This window comes from Cnephaeus nilssonii (genome assembly GCF_951640355.1).
Source record: "Cnephaeus nilssonii genome assembly, chromosome: 1".
Classification (NCBI taxonomy): domain Eukaryota; kingdom Metazoa; phylum Chordata; class Mammalia; order Chiroptera; family Vespertilionidae; genus Cnephaeus; species Cnephaeus nilssonii.
In genome coordinates this window covers 52,012,921-52,033,371 of record NC_137072.1, presented here as the reverse complement: position 1 = coordinate 52,033,371, position 20,451 = coordinate 52,012,921, and the positions used below count along the sequence as shown (strand labels likewise).

The following is a 20,451-nucleotide window of genomic DNA, read 5'->3' as shown; positions in this document are numbered from 1 at the left end:
AGGCCCACATGAGTCCTAATTCTCACTGTGCATTACATTTTCAATGGGACTTTCTTAAAAATATAGGCTCTATGAAAAAAAAGAAAGAAAGAAAAATAAACTATATATAGGCTCTGGCTCCCCCACCACAGAACTGCTGGGGGCAAGGCCTGATGATCTGCATACCACGTGGTCTCTGGGAGACGGACCAGCAATGGCCTTAGGAACAGAGATTTCCTACACACCCCGCTCGGCCCGACTCCCATCAGACGGCAGCCGGTAGCACCGAGACCTTTCCCTCCCCATCACAACATGTTCCCTGTCCCTTCCCCTGAGAGAACCTGACCCGGGCAGGGGTTCTCAACTTGTGCTTTCAAAATACATGGCAACAGCATCACCAGCAAACCATCACCCGAGAACCAGTCAGAACAGCACCTTCTCAACCCCCCTCCCCACCACCACCACCTCCCCAGGATGACTGCGTCAGGAATTCTGGGAACGGGGCAGGCACAGTCATCTGTGTTTCAACAAGCCATCGGGGGATCCTGGCCCTGGCTGCTGAAGTTTGGGAATCGCTGCGTTCGAGACTGGTGCCATTTCAAGAGCGAAGCAACGAAGACAGACATAGCTCCATGTAAGGTAGAACCAAGTTTATTAATGACAGCCTTTATTACAACCACTCTCAAGTGTAAAAAATAAAGGGCGATTCCTTAAAATTTAAAACTCACTTGGACTTCCGTTTGGCCTTTCGCTGGATGTGCTGAAGGGTGGGACTCTTGCCCGGTTCTGAGTCAGCTGGTCAGAGGGGGTTCCCTGGAGGATGAGGTAATGAACAGAAAAGACAAGCGCGCCCGCCGGGGAGCCGAGCCTCCGTGTGGGAATGACGTCACAGGAGGACAACCGTGGTGGGGCCGAGGCGGGAGAAAATCCTCTCACAGCTGGAGCATGGGATGGACATCGCTAACGATAGACACACACACACATGCAGATCAGACACACCCAAACCCCAGAGACCAGATTTTTTCAGAGAACTGCTGTCCTTTCTCGGAGCAGACCGACCGACACATCCGTCGGCCGCAGTGATGCACCGGGGGCGGAGGCGGAAAGCCTTGCTCAAGTTTCACCAAGTGTGCTCGCCCGCGGCCCAGCGAGGCGTTGGCAAATGTGTCATCACCGTGACACACGCCTGTGGTTTCCCCAGCGTCCCACAGACTAACCCCTGCTCCCCCAGGAGAGTAATATCCCGGCAGATGAGGCTGGATTAAAATCTGGGGGCAAAATGGGTCCCTCCCACCGGGAGGCAGGCCAGAGGTGGGTGGCAGCACCTGGAGGTGGTTTTCCACCTCAGACTCGGAACACCTGCCCGTCAATGGCCCCCCTCGGAGTATTTGTGCTTTGTGGCCATCCTGATGGTTAATCTGCACCACGAGAACAGAAAGAGCTCTGCCCATGCACTCTTCTCTTTATAAAAAAAAAAAATTAAAAAAAAAAAACCAGATGAGGGGAAAACCCCACCAGAAGCTTTTTGATTGTGTCAACGTTGTTTTGGAAAGGGCTTTACTTCCATTCCAGGAGAGAGAGGGGCAGGATGCAGCAGAGCCATGACGACCCATATGGCTGAGGGATTGTTGAGTCCATGGCCGCATCTGCGCGGGCCCAGCGGGTCCCTTCCCGGCCAGGCGCCCCCGCCACGCCTCTCCCGCCATCCGGTGCTGACCACACCACACCTATAGACGTTGTCGGAAAGAGGGCGGGAAGAGAAACTGGTGGGTTCAGATCCACAGGTCATGCGGGGAGATTACACACACAAAATTAATATTCAGGTTTGTAAGAAGACACTTTAAAACTTAACAGAAACGGAAGCTTTTGGGGAGACTAAAACCAAAATGGCAAAAAAAAAAAAAAAAAAAAAAGCCAAAGCCCCAGAGTTTCTGAAGAATCCGACACCGACTTGAGTGGCTGGGGTGAGGGTGTCTTCAACTAATACCTCGTCACGAGCCTCACTTCCGCCTTGGATGTCACTGGCAAATAAAGCGCAGGCCCGCTTAGGAAAAAGGTCTGTCCTGCTGAAATCCAGCATCACGGAGCGCTCCCATGGGCTCCTCACTCAGTGCACGCGAAATACACAACTTCTCCTGTCAGGAGGCCCCATGGGCCGGGCGCGTCACTTGCTGAATGCCATCTCAAAGTCCGACCCCGGGACAAGCTGTTTTCTCCGTGGGACGCGAGCTGTCGCAGCTCCTTGGAGTGTCCAGTGAAGGGACGCCAACGGCCCAGCCCAGAGGGAAGGGGCTGGGCTTTAGGGAAGATGCACGTGAGGAAGGGCAAGGCTGCCTCCCGCAGCCCGCCGATCGCTCCCGGGGACAACAAGGCCTTTCCCACACCTTCGAGCACGTACGGGCTCCCCGCCCTCCCTTTCTTTCTTTTTTTGGTGAAGTATCCAACCATCCATAAATTCATGGCGACAGTAGAGATTCACGGCGCAACGACTTTCATACTGGGTATTTTTTCTTTAATTCTGTCGGTAAGCAGCATTTCTCAGTTTTCCCCCTCGAAACAAGTTCTTGGCAGCTCTGGCAGGTGGGACGCGGTCGGGCCGCTGGAGGGTGCGGAAGGCTGGGTGTCCAGTGTTCTGCGGCGGTGGCAGGCGCCCTGCTCTACCAGCTAGCCCTGACAGCTTCGATGTCGCTAACCAAGTTCTGGGCCAGGCATATCCCAAAAATCTGAGGAAGGAAGAAAAAGAGTCCAACAGTGAAACTCTGAACATCATTAGGCTTTTCCTTGGCCAATGAATCCTGTTTTTCTTTTTTAAATATATTTTTATGGATTTCAGAGAGAGGAAGGGAGAAGGAGAGGGAAATAGAAACATCAATGATGAGAGAGAATCATTGATCAGCTGCCTCCTGCACGCCCCCTACTGGAGATCGAGCCCACAACCCGGGCATATGCCCTGACTGGGAATCAAACCTCAACCTTCTGGTTCATGGGTCAATGCTCAACCACTGAGCCACGTTGGCCGGGCTGAATCCGATTTTTCTTATCTTTGATCTTTTAAATTGAGATGTAACTCATATACTGTAAAATCCATTCCTTTAAAGTGCATAATTTAGTGGTTTTTAGTGTATTCACAGGGATATGCATCTATGACCACTATCTGTTTCCAACACATTTCATCACCCCAAAAAGAAACTGTACCCATTAGCAGTCATTCCCATGCCCCCCCACCTCCACAGTCCTGCCAACCACTAATCTACTTTCTTTGAAATTGCTCATTCTGGACATTTCATATAAATGGAATCATATAACATCTGGCCTTTTGTGTCAGTCTGCTTTCACACAGCAAAGTGTTTTCAAGGTCCACCCATGTTGTAGTATGTACCAGTAGTTAATCCTTTTGATGGTTTGGATAATATTCCATTATATGGATAAACCATATTTTGTTTTTCCATTCATCAGGTGATGGGCATCAGCAGTGTTTCCTTTTTGGGGCTCTTATGAATAATATCACTATGAACATCTGTATATATGTTTTTGGGTGAACACGTTTTTAATTCTCTTGGGTATATACCTCAGAATAGAATTGCGGGGTCATATGGTAACTGTAATTTTCTGAGGAATTGCCAATTGTTTCCCATAGAGGCGGCATCATTTTCATTCCCTTCAGTGATGTGTGAGGGTTCCAATTTCTTCACATCCTCGACAACTCGTTATTATCTTCCTTTATCATTACAGTTCACCCCTGAGCAACATGGGGGTTACGGGTGCTGTAATCCCATGCAGTTGAAAATCCGCACATAACTAGTCAGTTTTCTGCATACTCAGATTCCCAACCTAAGTCTGTCGAACTACATAGATCAACTGAACTGTGGTCAGTTAAAAAAAAAATGAGCTTATGAGTGGACCCACACAGCTGAAACCCAAGTTGCTCCAGGATCAAGTGTATGTCCATCCTACTGTGTGTGAAGTGGTGGGTATCTCACTGTGGTTTTTATTCGCGTTTCCCTAACAATTAACGGTGACGGGCATCTCTTCACGTGCTTACTAGCTATCTGTGTCTTCTCTGGAGACATGGCTATTCAAATTCTTTGCCCATCTTTAAATTGGGTTTGTCTTTTTAATTGTTGAGTTGTTCTTTGTATAGTCCAGATACTTGATCCTTATCAGATATAATGCTCTGCAAATATTTTCTTCCATTTTGTGGGTTGTCATTCCATTTTCTTAGTATTTATAGCACAGAAGTTTTTAATTTTGGCGAAGTCCAATTGATCTACTATTTCTTTGGTTGCTTGTGCTTGTCGTGTCGCGTCTAAGAAAACCGCCTACTCCTGGGTCGCAAAGAGCTACACCTGTACTTTCTCCTAAGAGTGTTATAGTTTTAGCTCTAATATTTTGGTCTTTGGTCTAGTTTGAGTGAATTTTCATGTATGGTGTGAGGTAGGAGTTCAAATTTATTCTTTTGCATATGGATAGTCAGTTGGTCCGGCACCATTTATTGAAGAGACTATTTTTGCCCCAGTGAACGGTCTTGGTTCCCTTGTCAAAAATCTGCTGACCATCGTTCATGGGTTTACTTCTGGACTTTCTATTCTGTTCCACTGACCTATATGCCGACCTTATGCCAGGAGGCACCAATCTTGATGACTGCACCTTTGAAGTAAGTCTGGAATTGGGAAGTGTGAATTCTCCAAAGTCGTTCTTTTTCAAGTTTGTTTTGCTATTCTGGGTCCCTTGCATTTCCATATGAATTTTAGGATCAACGTGTCCATTTTGGGGGAAAAAAATTAAAAATGCAGTTTGAATTCAGAGATTGCACTGAATCTGTAGATGGATTTGAGGAGTACTGCCACATTAGCGATAGTAAGCCTTTCAACCCATGAGTATGGGAAGGCTTTCCGTTATTTAGGTCTTCTTTCGTTCCTTTCAACCACCGTGCCACATTTGGGCTCCAAGAAAAGTATCACATCTCCATCTCCACAGGATGCAAAAGCTACACTCGGGACTGCCCAGGAGGAAAAGTGGGCACTCCTATCCCTCACTAGCACTTTGGGAAGGCGGGCCATGTTTGTAAAAATCCAAAAAAACCTTAACCTCACCACTTGGATCTGCTTTTGACCATGCCTGTCTGCCCAGCTGGCACACAGAGAATTAGTGAGCCCATGGAAATGCACTGACCCAATCAACGTCTCCATCTTCAGAAGGAAAAAAACAGTTTCCTAATGTATTTTAGGATAGAGTTGCATCTAAAACCAGAGCTTTAATAAAAACCACATAATTTGGGTCTGTTTCCCAGCCCCTCCACTTGTGTCTTAAATACTGGGCCGTTCACGTGATCGGGCAAAGTGCCCGGCCTGGTGAGGATTCTCCCGGGCATCGCTTCCCTGTGCCGTCCAGGAAGGAGCCCGGCCTTACCTGTAGCAATGCAATGCCTATGAACACACCGGCCACGATGGTTAAATTGTCCTGCAGCCACTTCTCAAACTGGGGCACGCAGCCTTTCGTGTAGATTACGATCTGCTGGTCGACCTCCTTCACAAGGGAAGAGGAGAACACAGCGTCACCACGGAGGTTCATAAGCTCCTCCAGCACCCTGGGCGCTAAGCGACAAGATGAGGTTCCACTTACTGGTTTCTGCCTGGCATCGTAGCCACACTGAGTGTTGATGACATCCTCCTGGGGGGAGAAGAGAGGAGAGCGACAGTCACGCCGGGTGGAAAGCCCCGGAGGAATCAGCAGAAGAGGCCCCCTCAGAGGAATAAATGTGCACCGGGGCACGCAGGTGGACCGGCGCCTCGGTGAGCCCTTAGATATGTTATCCCATGTAATCATTGTAACAACCCTCAGAAGCAGGCATTAAAATATGCCCTTTCCAATGAGGAAAACAGAGGCTCAGGAAATACCAGGAAGGAGAGCAAGTCCATTATGTGGGAAGTACAGGATTCAGAGCTGGCAGCCTCAATAAGTTTAAGGTGTTTAGGGATCTGGAGACAGATAAAAACCATGCTTGCCCTAACCCCAGTGGTCGGCAAACTCATTAGTCAACAGAGCCAAATATCAACAGTACAACGACTGAAATTTCTTTTGAGAGCCAAATTTTTTAAACTTAAAACTTCTTCTAACGCCACTTCTTCAAAATAGACTCGCCCAGGCTGTGGTATTTTGTGGAAGAGCCACACTCAAGGGGCCAAAGAGCTGCATGTGGCTCGCGAGCCGCAGTTTGCCGACCACGGCCCTAACCGGTTTGGCTCAGTGGATAGAGCGTCGGCCTGCAGACTGAAGGGTCCCAGGTTCGATTCCGGTCAAGAGCATGTACCTTGGTTGCAGGCACATCCCCATTAGGAGGTGTGCAGGAGGCAGCTGATCGATGTTTCTAACTCTCTATCCCTCTCCCTTCCTCTCTGTAAAAAGTCAATAAAATATATTTTTAAAAAAACATGCTGAATGGGTACAATGACTGGCTTCATATTTGCTCTCTTTGGTGGGGGAGGACTTCTGCTTTTTAATGTGTATATTTCTGTATTATTTAAATGAGTTTTCAATGAGAACACGTGACTTCATTAAAAACAAAACAACACCCTAGCCACATATCACATGTTCTGACATCCGACAGCCCTGACCGGAAATGCGGGTTCCCCTCTTTTAGGCTTGTTTCTTTTTTCCCCTCTGCAGGGGGTGGGCGGAATTTGTCAGCTTGGCATTTATGGAATGAGATACCTCTACCCAGAGGATCTGTCGCCGAAAGGGGAGACATGATGCCTTCGAGAACCTCAGAGTTCGTCTGATGGAGTGTTAACACAGGCAGAACTGGAGACAGAGCAGCTGGCATCTGCCGGCCGGCGCGAGGCTGCCTGCGCGGGCACCCTGGGCTCTGCCGGGCACTCTTGCCTTTGGGCCTCCTCAGAGGAAAGGGAGAAACAAACCAGTGGGGAAGGTCAGCTGTCCTGGCGAGACCCCAGAGCAGCGAGCACAGGCCTTCCTGATTCTCAGTCTCTTCAGACCAAGAGTAACAGCCCAGGCTGACCCCCACCATGGGTGATGGGCGATGGGCGATGGGCGATGGGCGATGAGCAGGCTGCAGGGAACTTCTGCTTCCCCACCCCAGGGCCACGCCCCTTTTGAAGAGCTGCACACCCTCTACCTTCCAGGGGGAAATGGCCATGAACTCATCGGTGCCCACTCGGAGCTGCTTGATGGGGGCAAGGGCAGCCCTGAGGGTGCACACTTGGGGACTGACAGGCTACTCTTCCCGCATAGCATTCTTGTCTCAGACTCTTCTGTTCCAGTATGTCCCCCACAACTACGTCGGGAAGGAAAGGCTGACTAACCGCAACCCAATGAGAGAGCTCCCAGGCGAGCCTTTAAAGGAGCAACAGCAGGCTGCCTGGGTCTGACGCTCAGCGCCAACACTTGCTGGCGATGTGAGCTTGGGCAGGGACTTAAAATCCAGGGGCCTCGATTTCACCTAAAAAGGGAAGACAATGTTGGTGTCTGCTGGCAGGAACGTTCCGGACTTAAACGAGCCAAGGCACACAGAGGCTCAGGACAGGAGCCGGCGTGCACTGGTGAATTAGCGCCCGCGACGACCCCTCCTACTGGGAAGAACTAGCCCTGCAGCCCGTGCAGGACAATCAGGACTCAGCAGGAGGAGGGTCCGAGAAGAACACCACTCTGCCCGTCCCACACACCGTCCGTCCGGCGATGCGGGCGCAGGGGGCGAGTTGCGGCCTCCACTTACCGCGGGATCTTTAGTACAGCAGGAGAATGGCACGCCGCACCTCTCCCGACTTGCATTGGAATCTGTGCAATTGAAGTAAATATTTAGGTTCCAATCATCAGCTCCAAAAGCCCCACAGCACTGCCACTAGAGCAAACAGGAGAGAATTAGAACACCTCGACCTGGAGGCCACCGGGCGCTGCCCCCACACCCGCCCCCACGGCCACACCCAGTCCTGCCGGCTCCAACCCTCCCTTCCGTCTCAGAACTTATTTTCATACCAGACTGAACCTAACAGCCCCCGCAAAGCCTCCCAATAACGCAGGCGGAAGGTCTGTAAGGGTGCGTGGGCATGTGATTGGGCAGGTGGATGAGACCCATGGTGTTAGGTGGGGGAAGGGGGGGGGCAGGAGGTTATAGCAGGTCTCCCTTAGAACAGGATGGGTTTAGTTTGGTGCACGTGGGAACATTCTAGAAGGATAAACAAGACACTGAACAGCAGTGTCTGAAGGAGGAGACTGGGGCCGTGGGTGGGATATCTAGAGATTTCCTTTTTTACAATCTTGATCTCTACACCTTAATGGTTTTTAAAAAATCTGTTTTATTGCTGTATCACTAACATGCCATAAACTGCACATAAAGTGTGCAATTTGGTCATTTTTGACATATGTAAACATCATGAAACCATCACCACAATCAAAATCGTGAACACACCCATTACCCCCCGAAGTTCTAGAGGCTGACTTTTCATTACATATCTGTTAGTGCTCAGAATCTGTTCAAACAAGAGCAGGTATTTACATTTTCAGAAAATTACTTAAAAATACAGTCATCTAATTAAAATATAATGATGTTAAATTCCATGGGTCTTCCGAGGGGTCTGACTCAGAGGCTGGGCCCCTTGGCTCCCCCCCCCCCCTTCCCCCTTCCCTCTCCGCCCCTCCCCCCAAATGAACATCCAGCCGTGACCCCTGGACGGCTTTCCAGACCAGCAGCTACTTCAGAACATTCAGCTCCACGACAGAAAAAGAAAAATCACATGAAACGACAGCATTTCCCCGTAAAGCAGACAGCATTTCAAGAGAACGTGTATCCGCATGTTCGTCTGCCTCATCGGGTTCTCTGAGGGCTTGAGCTGCGCATCCCAAAGTTTGCTGCAAAGCTCCATCAGATTTGTCATGCAAACGAGGCAGCAGTAATACTTGGCAAGGCGTGAGCTTGCATCCATTATGACCTAACAAAGCAGTGAAGTCTGCTGAGGAGATGAAAGGGGGCTTAATTTCACACCCCAGTGCAGCTCACTCCAGGGCAGTCCTTGCTGCCTTGGAACAAAATCAACACAGCTTGCTCCGTTCTAAGGGCCTGATGTGTGTGTGTGTGTGGGGGGGGGGCGGGTAGGTCGCCCCCAGGACGAGTGCTGAGCAGCCCTCTCCTCCCTCTCTCAAAGGGACCCCAGCTCCTCCTGCCATATACATTAGCATCATGGACACCACTGTCCAGGTCTGCGCAGCTTATCCGGTTGTTTGAGTGTCTGCAAACAAGCACCTGCCAGTGTGTAGGACCACAACACCTTAAGCCTGCTGTGAAACAAACCACCAAGCACATCTTACTCGAGTGTCACCAAACCTCCACGAGTTAAACTGTAGCTTTTATTATTTCCACGTTACTGTGGGGAAACAGGCCAAGGTCCTATGACCCAAAGTCGCTGAGCTGATCAGGTTTGGGCACCAGATCTGTATGCTGTATGTTCTGAGCCCTGTTTATATGCCATTTTGGCATTCTGAGTGGAACGGGGGTTCCGCTGCTTCGTTTGCCTTGCAGGGGCCGCCACAGAGAAATGTTCGGAAACCGGGTGGCAGGGGCTCTCCGCACCGGCCCTCCCCTTGGTAGAGGCCACAAGGGGGTAAAACTTGCTCAACTTTCGGTTTAACCCGCGTGTGCTGTAATAATACTGAATGGGTATACGCCAGGGAATTTTGAACAAATACCCTCCTGATGAGGATATTATTCTGAGCTGTGAAGAGTGGGCAAGGAACAAGACAGAAACCACATTTAACGCCAAATAAAATGTTAAACCTATAGCAAAGCAATCTTCTTCCAATGTCGGCAGCAAAAGGCAACTGTGATTAGAACCTTCTTGCTCAAGAGTTTTCTTCTTTGTTGCTCTGGGCAGAAATGAAGATTAAGTAAAAACAGGGCATTTCCATGTACAGCACATATCATGTAGGTCACAGAACAAGTCAGAAAAGAATAAACAGACAAGCAAACAAACCAAAAGCCGTGCAGACCAGTCAGAGGGCCGTCCCAGCTGGCAGATGTGGAGCCAGGAGGATGCTCTCTGGGGCCATCCTTCCCAGAAGGCTTTCAACTTGAAAAGAAACCAAATTTAAACTTACATATTCCTGGGTGAAGTCTATGAGGTTTTGCAAATCAATGTCATCCCTGTACGCTCTGATGTTGTTGTTTATAAAGAAATACAGCTGGTCTTTGATCCAGTCTTTGAAAACAAATGCCAGAACCCCGGCAGTGAGCTCCAGGAAGAAAATGATGCCCAGGAACACAGAAAACTAAGACAAAAGACACAGACATGGAGAACAGTTACACGGGCTATTTTGATCATATGCAGTTCAATGGTTCCTTCTAAAAAGGTTTGTAATTACACTGGGTTGTGACACATGTCCAAAGCAGATCACCTTCCGTTTCTTAAGATTCATTAATAAAATATTACACTCCAAGAAAGGACTTCCAAAAAATCATTTCGTAATCACATTTTGGGGCTCTGGTGGCTCCATTTGGCAATTAACCAACAAAGCTCATAAGCAAACACAGATAATAGGAATTTCTCATTAGCGTTACATTAAGGCCTAACGAATTTCTCCTGATTAATGTGCTGCCTGCCAGGCGCTGAACAATGGCCCGGCCCTACCTCTAGTAAGCTTTTGCAACACTGAGAAATAAATTACCCCAATATTTTAAGATCACCTGTCATTTGTTACTGTGGCCTGGATCCTGTATGCAATATATTCCTTTTTATGGATTCAGACACTGCCCTAATTCCCCTTTGCACCTGCTCCACAGGGTAAGACAGCACACATGTGTATCTTAGATGAAGAGAACAGAGGGGAAGTGGGGGGTGACTGTGACATGAAAATAATTTCCCACCAAGAAAATAAAACAAAGCCACTTTTGTTTGTGAAGCACCAGCCTCAGAATGTTTTAAATAACATCAACGTGCCGCCGCTGGGAGACTCCTGGCTCATGCAGACGACAGGAGTTTAAGAAGGCCGGTGAGAGGCCACGGGTAACGTGGGGATGGCCCATGAACTGGAGAAAATTCCCTTCCGTCTAGAACACTCAGCAGAGCCTCGCCTTAGTCATATCACGTACCTTCACACCTCCAGTTCTTTCCACTTCCTCCAACCTCCACATTCTTACCCTTTTCCATTTTAATTTGTTCAAAGAGTTTCTGAGAAATGAGGCTGTGAAGGAGCGGCGTATAAACTGCAAGCAAACTTCTGGTGACGAGGACAGAAAGGCGACACCCCTGCCAGCCGAGCTCCGGAGGCTGCAGGGCAGGGGTGGCCGAGGGAGGAGGCAGGGGCCAAAGCTGCTGCCGTGTCTCCATTCCGAAGGCAGCCCTCAAGCGGCCGACCAGGAGCGCACCGCGTGGGGGCGGGCACGGAGGAAACGACACGGTTACTTAAAATTTAACAAGACTAAAAACGGCCCTGGCCTGTGTGGCTCAGTGCTTGGAGCATCAGCCCGAGCCCCGAAGGGTCTTGGGTTCCATTCCCAGTCAAGGGCATGTACCAGGGTTTCGGGTTCGATCCCAGGCCCCTGTGATCGGGGCTTGTGCGGGAGGCAACCAACAGATGTATCTGTCTCACATAGATGATTCTCTCACCACCCTCCTCCTTTTTACTCTCTCTAAAAAAAAAAAAATCAATGGAAAAAATATCCTCTGGTAAAAATTAACAAAAACCAAATAAACAAATAAATAAAAAGACTAAAAATGTGTATTCATCCAACAAACATCTACTGAATGACCTAGAAGAGGTCAGGCCCTGAGCTGGGTGGGCTTTGCAGAAGCAAGGATGGGTGGGCCCATACCCTGCCTCCAAAGAGCCCCTTACAGTAAGGGACGGGGGGGGGGGGCTGTGAGGGGGGCCATATCACAGTGTGTGTCGGACAGTGTTTGCCCAGGGTGCCAGGTGCTGCTCTGAGAGGGTGGGCATAAGGGGAGGGGGGGAGGAAGAAATAAGCGCCCGGCAAAGTCTAGGATCCCAAGGTTCAGGCCCCCATTCTAGGCCCTCCAGCTCAGCCCTCAGGGTCAGAGCTCCTGCATATCTGCCCTTGAGCTCACTAGCAATAGAATCTGAAGAGTTCATTATCATCACTGGTACCAGTAATTTCAAAGGGAGCTTTCCTCCATCTAGACAAAGGACAAGAAAATGGTCACTTTTGCTCTTGCATCTCAGGCACCGGCTGCCATCATGACTGAGGAAGACCCGGAAGCTTCAGGGCCACGGCCGCATCGGCAAGCACAGGAAGCACGGGGGGGGGGGGGGGGGGGGGGGGAGGGGGGGGGGGAGGGGGGGGTGGGGGCGGGGGGGGTCGACTCGAGTGATGGTGGCTTGCATCATCACAGGATCAGCTTCGACAACGATGGCCCAGGGCCCTTAGGGAAAGGTGGTATGAGGATTACCACTTAAAGGGGAACCAGAGCTCGGCCCAACTGCTGGCCATGATGAACTGTGGACTTGGGTCAGCGGACAGTCCCAGAGGTGCTCCTATCTCTGACGTGGTGCGATCGGGCCGCTACAAAGTTCTAGGGCAGGGAAAGCTCCCCAGACAGCCTATCATCATGAAGGCCAAGTTCGTCAGCAGAAGAGCTGAGGAGAAGATGAAGGGTGTTGGGGGAGAGGGGGGTCTGTGTCCTGGTGGCTTGAAGCCACACAGAGGAAGTTCATTAAATGCTCACACGTGGGCGGGGGGGGGGGGGAATCCTATCACTTTTATGAAATGGCCACCCTATAGCTTAGCACAGTGGTCGGCAAACCGCGGCCCTCAAGCCACATGCGGCTCTTTGGCCCCTTGAGTGTGGCTCTTCCACAAAATACCACGTGCGGGTGCAGACGTACAGTGTGAGTGAAACTTCGTGGCCCATGCGCAGAAGTCGGTTTTCGGCCTGGGAGAGTCTATTTTGAAGAAGTGGCATTAGAACACTCAAGGGGCCAAAGAGCCACATGTGGCTCATGAGCCGAGGTTTGCCGACCACTGGCTTAGCATAAAACAACTCCCCTCCCTTTATTGGGTACCTCTCTACATGACAGTCATGACACTACAGAAATGAGAACATCATAGCTACCTCATGTGTGTGCACACGCAAACAATAAGACATAAGTCATGCAAAGGTTATAATTAGATTTTCGTCTTCACCTTTACAAAGGCTAGGCCAGTTCATTTTCTCGTTACCCTGGTAAATTTTCACATAATAACATACAATATGCATACCAAAAATTGAGTCCAAATTAAATTCTTATGAAATATTTGGCAGAAACATGCATGCCTGGGGCCCTGTGAGCAAATTTCCCCATTTCCTAAGGGGAAGAGATGGACTCACAGGCTTCATTCTAGGGCCTCAGTCCACGAGAAAGCTCCATTTCTATGTCACGGTAACTCAGCTCTTGGATTTCCCCAGCAATTCTCCTGGCCTTACAGCCTCAGATGGTCGAGGCTGTTTGGAATGATGATGCCATTGACTTCCTACTTATTTCAAAGACTATTCTAGGCCAGTTTTTACTGCATGTACTAAATGGAGAAAGGGACAATTTAAAATATTCCCCAAAACTTAAGAAAGCCAGGAAACAACACAATTCTCTTTATTTGCAACATGGGACTTTATAAATTAAGGTGATGACTTAGAGAAAAGTATGCTGCGCAAAAAAGGGAAGACGTTGCCTTTCACTGTTCCTCCATATTCACCAAAACCTACTGCTTAGCAGATTTAATCTGCACAGGCCACAGCCACCGGGCTTACGTCTGGTTTCTCTAAACCAACCCGCTGAACAGCTTCCTTCTGATTATGTGTTTAAAAGGGAAAGCACGAATCACTTAAAAGAAGAAAACTATGTCTACAGAACCACCTTAGTCCCAAAGGTAATTTAGGGATTGGAATGCAGTCGTGACTACGTGTGCAAAACCATGGGGTGGGGGTGGTATATATATAATTAGGGAGGCCCAGGCAGGGGCGGAACTGGAGGGTTCTCCTAAAGAAAAGCATGGCCCAGGCTGTCTTTCTGCCAGCGCTTTGGGGACAGCGCCCTCTCGCCTAAAGACAGAGCCCTCCTGATGGGGGCGAGCTTGGCTTTCACCCGCGAGCAGAGTGGGATACTTACAAACTTGAGGAGGAAAGTGTTTTCCCGTAGCGCTCCAATGCACCCTGCAAATCCCAAAATGAACATCACTCCTCCCACCACAAGGAAGAGCCAGACAGGGTCGAAGCCGCCGAGGTCGGTGATGGAAGAGATGTTGGACAGAACTCCCTGGGGGCAGAGAAGAACACACAACAGGGCACCGGGTGCGGGGTCAGTTCTCCACCGTGAAAAGGTTACTGCAACTGCCTTTTCCCCCCGCCGAAGAAAAACGGCCGCAGCCACACAGAAAACTACTTTCTTTCCAAGTCTAGACGGGTTCATATTGTAAGTAAAACTATAGGAAGCGAAGAAATGACCCCAAGAAACCACTGTTAGACCGTGCATGGAGATGTGGAAATTACCTCTGCTTTCGCTGTCCCCACACATCAGTGGTCTGTGGTAAGAAACAGGTGTGTGAGAAAAACACGCCCCCTGCACACCTGAAACTAATACAAAATAATACTGAATGTAAACTATGATTTAAAGATAACACTTTTTAAAGGGGGAGGAAAAAGAAAAACACCTCCTAATACCCAGGAAGAGGAGCCGTCCTTCAGTCCCAGGACATGCGGATCGGACAAGTGCCTGCTTTGAGCCCTTGGCATTTCTCAGGAAACAGGGACTCTTCACGCTCACACCGTGGCCAGGCCCAGACACGAGCCCCTAGAAGTTTCCCAGGGAAACACTGCACCTCAGGATCCACCCTGGAGCTTCACAGGAGACCCTGTCAGGCTCAGATCCTCAAAGCTGAGAATGGGATTTAAACGATTTACAAATCAACAGCCACTCCCTGGGTTTCAACCCTTTTATTCTCCGATCACAGGAACCCCGAGTGATTTCATTTCTCCCCAAACAATGCCACTTCCTTCCTGAAAGCCTTTCTCCCTTAATGGGACCACGTCACATATCACCCAAAACTATGTTAGGAATTATGAGATTATTTTTCCTCTAAAATACAAGGTACAAATGTACTATTCCTTCCTATAGACACCAACTACTGTTATTTTGAAACTGGATGTATGTGAGTGCTAAATACCCCGTCTCATCATCCATATTTTCTTTTAAGTTATTTTTGAACTCTCAAAATCCCCACAGTATGTCATGGTATAGTTTGCTATACAGTCTTAATATTAAATAACTTGTTTTCACAGCGCTCGCAATAACCCGGAAGAATACAAAGTATTCATCTGATTTTATACTTTGAGGAAAATGGAACCTAGAGAGGTTTGGCGACCATACAGCTAAGGTCATACAGCTATTGTTTTGGACCCGGAAAAGATTGTCTACTTCACTGCTCTTATTCTATCAAGTGGGAGCCAGGTACTTGCATCCAAGCACGTCCCAGTCAGCACTGATCAATGCCCGCCTCTGGGAGCCGTGTTAGCCCCTTTAAAGGTAGTAGGAACATTTGGACAAGGGTATGGTGTGTGTTAGGGGCGAGGGGAGCAACACCTTAAGAACAATAATAGGCTATTAATCTAGAACAGATGAGGAATTAAGAAGTCTTAGAATGTACAACTTAAACCTTATGAAAAAGGCCAATGCTTTAAATCAGGGGTCCTCAAACTTTTTAAACAGGGGGCCAGTTCACTGTCCCTCAGACCGTTGGAGGGCCAGACTATAGTTTAAAAAAAACTATGAACAAATTCCTATGCACACTGCACATATATTATTTTGAAGTAAAAAAACAAAACGGCAAAAACACCCACATGTGGCCCGCGGGCCGTTGTTTGAGGACGCCTGCTTTAAATAAATCACAGATGAAGGGTTGAGAGATTATGAAAGCACATAGGAATGTAGGGTGGATTCACTAACTTCTGGGATGACATCACAAAAGACAACCACACCCTTCACCAGGATGCAGAGACCAGTGTTTTAATACAATCTTGTGTTCTTAGAATTTCCTAGCTCTGAACTCTGAATGCTGGAGGTGGAGGCGGCGGGGGGGTGGGGGGGGTGGTAAGATACAAAAATACACCACCACCAGCTAGAAATTCCACCACCAGAGGCTAGAAATACCAGCACGTCCCAGCAACGGTGAGAGAGGCCGCCTGTGAGCCATGGCTTCCCCTCAGGACCGAGCTGGGAACGTCTGTCGGAGGGGCTCCAGGACCGGTTCCCACCCTGGATCGGAAGCTGGAACTTACTGACTTCTATGTTCCTTCCAACTTTAAGACTATTCTATGATTTCATCCATTTTTAACAGGCTTTTAAGTTGGGATTCACACTCAAGTATGCACCTGGACAGCGTGGCTCAGGGGTTGAGCGTTGACCTATGAACCAGGAGGTCACGGTTCAATTCCCGATCAGGGCACATGCCTGGGTTTCGGGCTCAAACCCTAGTGCGGGACATGCAGGAGGCAGCAATCAATGATTCTCTCATTGTTGATGTTTCTATCTCTCCCTTTCTCTCTAAAATCAATAAAAAATTTAAAATAAAATAAAAAGAGATCAGATTGTTCCTACTCCTCTGTGACCCACGGCTGCACACACAGAGCTCTCTGAATCACAAGGACAGTTATCCGGGCAACTCTGGCAAACCGAGCAAGCTGGCAAACACACCTGTGCCCGAAACGCCAAGACACGCCCGCCCCACAGGCAAGACGGTCGGATCCCAGCTGGCAGCAGACTCCGGGATCACCTGTCCTCTTCGGGTTTCATCTGGAGGATGAGAATTTGGCTTCTCACATGAACTCATTTTCGTACTTCTACTCTCCCCAGCCTGCAGGTTCAGTTTTAATTGCCAGGACTTCCGCTGTTTCCATGGAAATGACAATCCTTGGGGGGCCTGTCTGGACTGCAGATCTCCTCACTTAATCCTAAATTCTGGCAAAAGGCAGGGCTGGAGACAGATACGGAGCGGGTGTGGGCAATGACACTGTGCAAAGCACAGGACGACCAAGAACTTTGTTTTTACTGGATCAGCTGAAAACTAACTCAAATCTTAAAACACCAAGTATGGAAGTCAACGCCCAATGCCCAAATGTGCTTGTGGTTAGGACCACTTACCTAGATGGAGATGAGAAAGCTGGACTCTCTCACCTGTGCAGTGTTTACCAACTATTTACCGAAGGGCAGGCAGTCTCACTGTTTCTGACAGCACAGGGAGATGCAGGGGGAGCTGAACAGAATCCTGGCCACAGAGACTGGATTACCAAAATGACAGCTGAGCCTTCTGTGGCCTTCAAGATGGGCTCTCCCTAGACTTTGTAATTGTGTTAAGCTCAATTTGACAAATGAATCAGAAGTGCTAGAACATGCCTACCAAAGAGTAATTATAATTAAAGCTTGTAGTTGACAAGAAGCTGGAAGAAAAAAAAAATCTAAGATTACAGTTAAGTCTGCCAAGTGATTTAAAATAGACACGCATTCGAGGTAAGTCCTCAGGAATGTGTAAGACCACCACCAGCAGACACCTTGTCTGCTGGGAACCTGTGGGCACCACCCTCTCCTTTGGGGAACCACATTCCCCCTTCTTGTAAGAATTCCTTCTCCCCCACATCCACTCCATGAGCCCTCGAGCACCCGCTCTCACATGACCCCGTGCCTCTGTGAGAGCAGGCAGCCTGCATGCCCTTCCTTGGAAACCAGGGTTAGAACAGACATCCCTCTCCCGTGGCCGAGATTGTGAAATGTCAAATTCTGGAGCCACCTGCAGTATGCACTTCATCACGTGGAAAAAGTCAGTCTGTAGTGAGATATAGAAAGCCAGGACTTACAAAGAAACAAAAAATTGGGAGGAAGGGAAAATTCTAACCGTATTATAATCCCTGGACTGACCACAGGTGAAAACCCCTTGATTGGACGAGCTGGTTCCCTTTGGGTCTGTCTTTGCACCCGGGGAGCCCTGCACAATACAACCGCCACTTTGGATAAACTACATGTGAGTGCTGCATGGATGCACCTACACAGGTACGCGTACACACACACACACACACACACACACACACACACACACACACACTTGTGACCAAAACTGGAGCTCACACTTCATGCTGGAAATAAAGTATCGGGGGGGGGGGGGGGGGTGCTCCCTTTACTCGGCTGGCTGATATTTCCAGTCAACATAACCAGTAAGCCGGTGTAAACAGCTTTCCTGCACGTTGACTCACTAGCAATTCAGCATCAATAAGGACATGAGTTCCGGATGGAACTTTGAGGTGCTTTGTCTATGTCACTGACAAATAATGCATGATCTAAGCTCCAACTCTCCATCTAAACTTGAATGTTCAGTCCTTGGGTTTAAATGCCAACTTATTAGAACTCAAATTTGCTGGGAGATAAAGAAATGCAAAATGTTCCTTGGCTACTCCCTGCTGTACCCAGACCTGCTGCGTGTGGGAGCAGGGCGCACAGGGAGCCGGCATCTGTATCGCAGCGGGAGGCTCTTCTCGGCGTGCACCCTGCAGCTAAGCCCTGGGAAACGGGGAGGGCGAGGACGCGGGACTTTGTGGGAAGTCTGCACATATCCCATGAAGTGGAATCGAATTGGAATGAGGATAAATGGAGGAGAAGCAGAGCAATTAGCTGCGTGTACTGATTCCTTTCTTCTTTTCCTTTGGCTGACGTGAAAGCAGAATTCTGAACAGCACTCGCGGAGACAGAAAGGGGAAGACTGAGAGAGAGCGCCAGAGACCAAGACTGCAGGTCACAAGAAAAATTCATTCAAATACTACAGACTCAAGAACATCAGAGGACTTCCTGCATATAGATTCTTCATTGCTACATTAAGATTATAGTCATGTATCCACACTGTATGTTCCCATATCCATATTCTTCTGCCCCACAGTCATCTAAGGCTACACCTGTGGCTGCGCCAGGCAGCGGAGGCAAAAACAAATCAAAAGAACAGAGTGCTGCTATACAGGTGAAATGACTACTAGCCCATTTTAAAAGTTGATAGAAACGCATATATTCAGCAAATTAGCCATTCCACAAATGGGCTTTTGTGGAATGGCTAATTTGTTTTGAAGAGTGATCCTCTGGTGAAAATAGGTGGTTTCCATTATCCATTCAGAACTAGACAGATCTCAGAACTTAGCATGTGTCTAAAGAGGAACACAGTAAGGGAACATGCCTAAGGCCATCCTATATAATAAAAGCCTAATATGCTAAGTGTCCAGTCATCCAGTAGTCCGTTCAACCAATCAAAGCGTAATATGCTAATGATATGCTAAGGCCGCTCAACTGCTCGCTATGACATGCACTGACCACCAGAGGGCAAGACAGCTGACTAGTCGACCAGTCGCTATGACATGCACTGACCACGAGGGGGCAGACACTCCAACTGGTAGGTTAGCTTGTTGCTGGGGTCCAGCCAATCGGGACTGAGCGAGATGGGCCAGACAAGCCCTGGAGCCCTCCTGCGGGCCCTCCCTGGCTGGCCAACCTCCCGTGTCCCTCCCTGGCCCCAATTGTGGGGTCCCTCAGCCTGGCCCTCTTGCAATCTGGGACCCCTCGGGGATGTCCCAGAGCCAGTTTTGGTCCGATCCTGCAGGCCAGGCTGAGGGACCCCACTGGTGCACGAATGCGTCACTGAGGGACCCCATTGGTGCACGAAGGCCTCTAGTATCATTATAACAGAGTTTAGGGAGCCAACAAACATGTGGATGTGTGTCCATCACAGTAGAAGTGGGACTAATAGTTCAGCCCCTTCGACAAGCTGGCTCTGGGTGTGGCTGAGAGCACTGCATCCTGCACTAACCACCCTGTATAGCACTCAAGCCCGCCTGGCTCCTACCACTTCCCCTGTCTCCTGAAACACATGAGAGGGTCACCTGGTCAGGCCTGGATGTGGGGCAGAGACAGACAGGGCATTATAATACAGACACCTTGTGCCAAAGCCTAGTTCTGCTACTTACAACCTGTGTGATCTTGGGCAAGTTACCAAACCTGCCTACGCCTCAATTTCCACGTGGGTGAAACGGCACCCCATGTCATAAGCTTATTCTGAGGATGGAGGAAATATGCAAGTAAATACAAATACTATGCTAAGTGCTTGGCACACAGTAAGAATTCAATCCAAGTTCATCCCCATTGTATTGTTCTACTAGACCAGTGGTCGGCAAACTCATTAGTCAACAGAGCCAAATATCAACAGTACAACGACTGAAATTTCTTTTGAGAGCCAAATTTTTTAAACTTAAACTTCTTCCAACGCCACTTCTTCAAAATAGACTCGCCCAGGCTGTGGTATTTTGTGGAAAAGCCACACTCAAGGGGCCAAAGAGCCGCATGTGGCTCGCGAGCCGCAGTTTGCAGACCACGGTACTAGACCAAGAGGAAGACATAAGCTGCTATAGGAACACATGGCAGGTGCTCACCCAACTTGCCCTGGCCACACCC

The 20,451-nt window shown here is 49.0% G+C and overlaps 1 protein-coding gene across 2 annotated transcripts in view; it reads right to left on the bottom strand.

The window, feature by feature from the left end:
• Positions 1 to 530: 530 nt before the first annotated feature.
• The window catches only part of TSPAN5 (tetraspanin 5), a 160,123-nt gene continuing 140,202 nt past the window's right edge, over positions 531 to 20,451 (bottom strand). Inside the window, exons 3-8 of one of the 2 annotated variants that reach the window (XM_079767388.1) lie at positions 14,089 to 14,235; positions 10,087 to 10,257; positions 7,712 to 7,837; positions 5,602 to 5,649; positions 5,389 to 5,505; positions 537 to 2,702 (exon numbers count right to left, since the gene is read on the bottom strand). In XM_079767388.1, coding sequence (XP_079623514.1) covers positions 2,637 to 2,702; positions 5,389 to 5,505; positions 5,602 to 5,649; positions 7,712 to 7,837; positions 10,087 to 10,257; positions 14,089 to 14,235 — 675 coding nt within the window. In that variant the 3' untranslated portion in view covers positions 537 to 2,636. Of the gene's footprint in view, positions 2,703 to 5,388; positions 5,650 to 7,711; positions 7,838 to 10,086; positions 10,258 to 14,088; positions 14,236 to 20,451 lie in introns of both variants that reach the window. The other variant, XM_079767387.1, reaches the window with a different exon arrangement.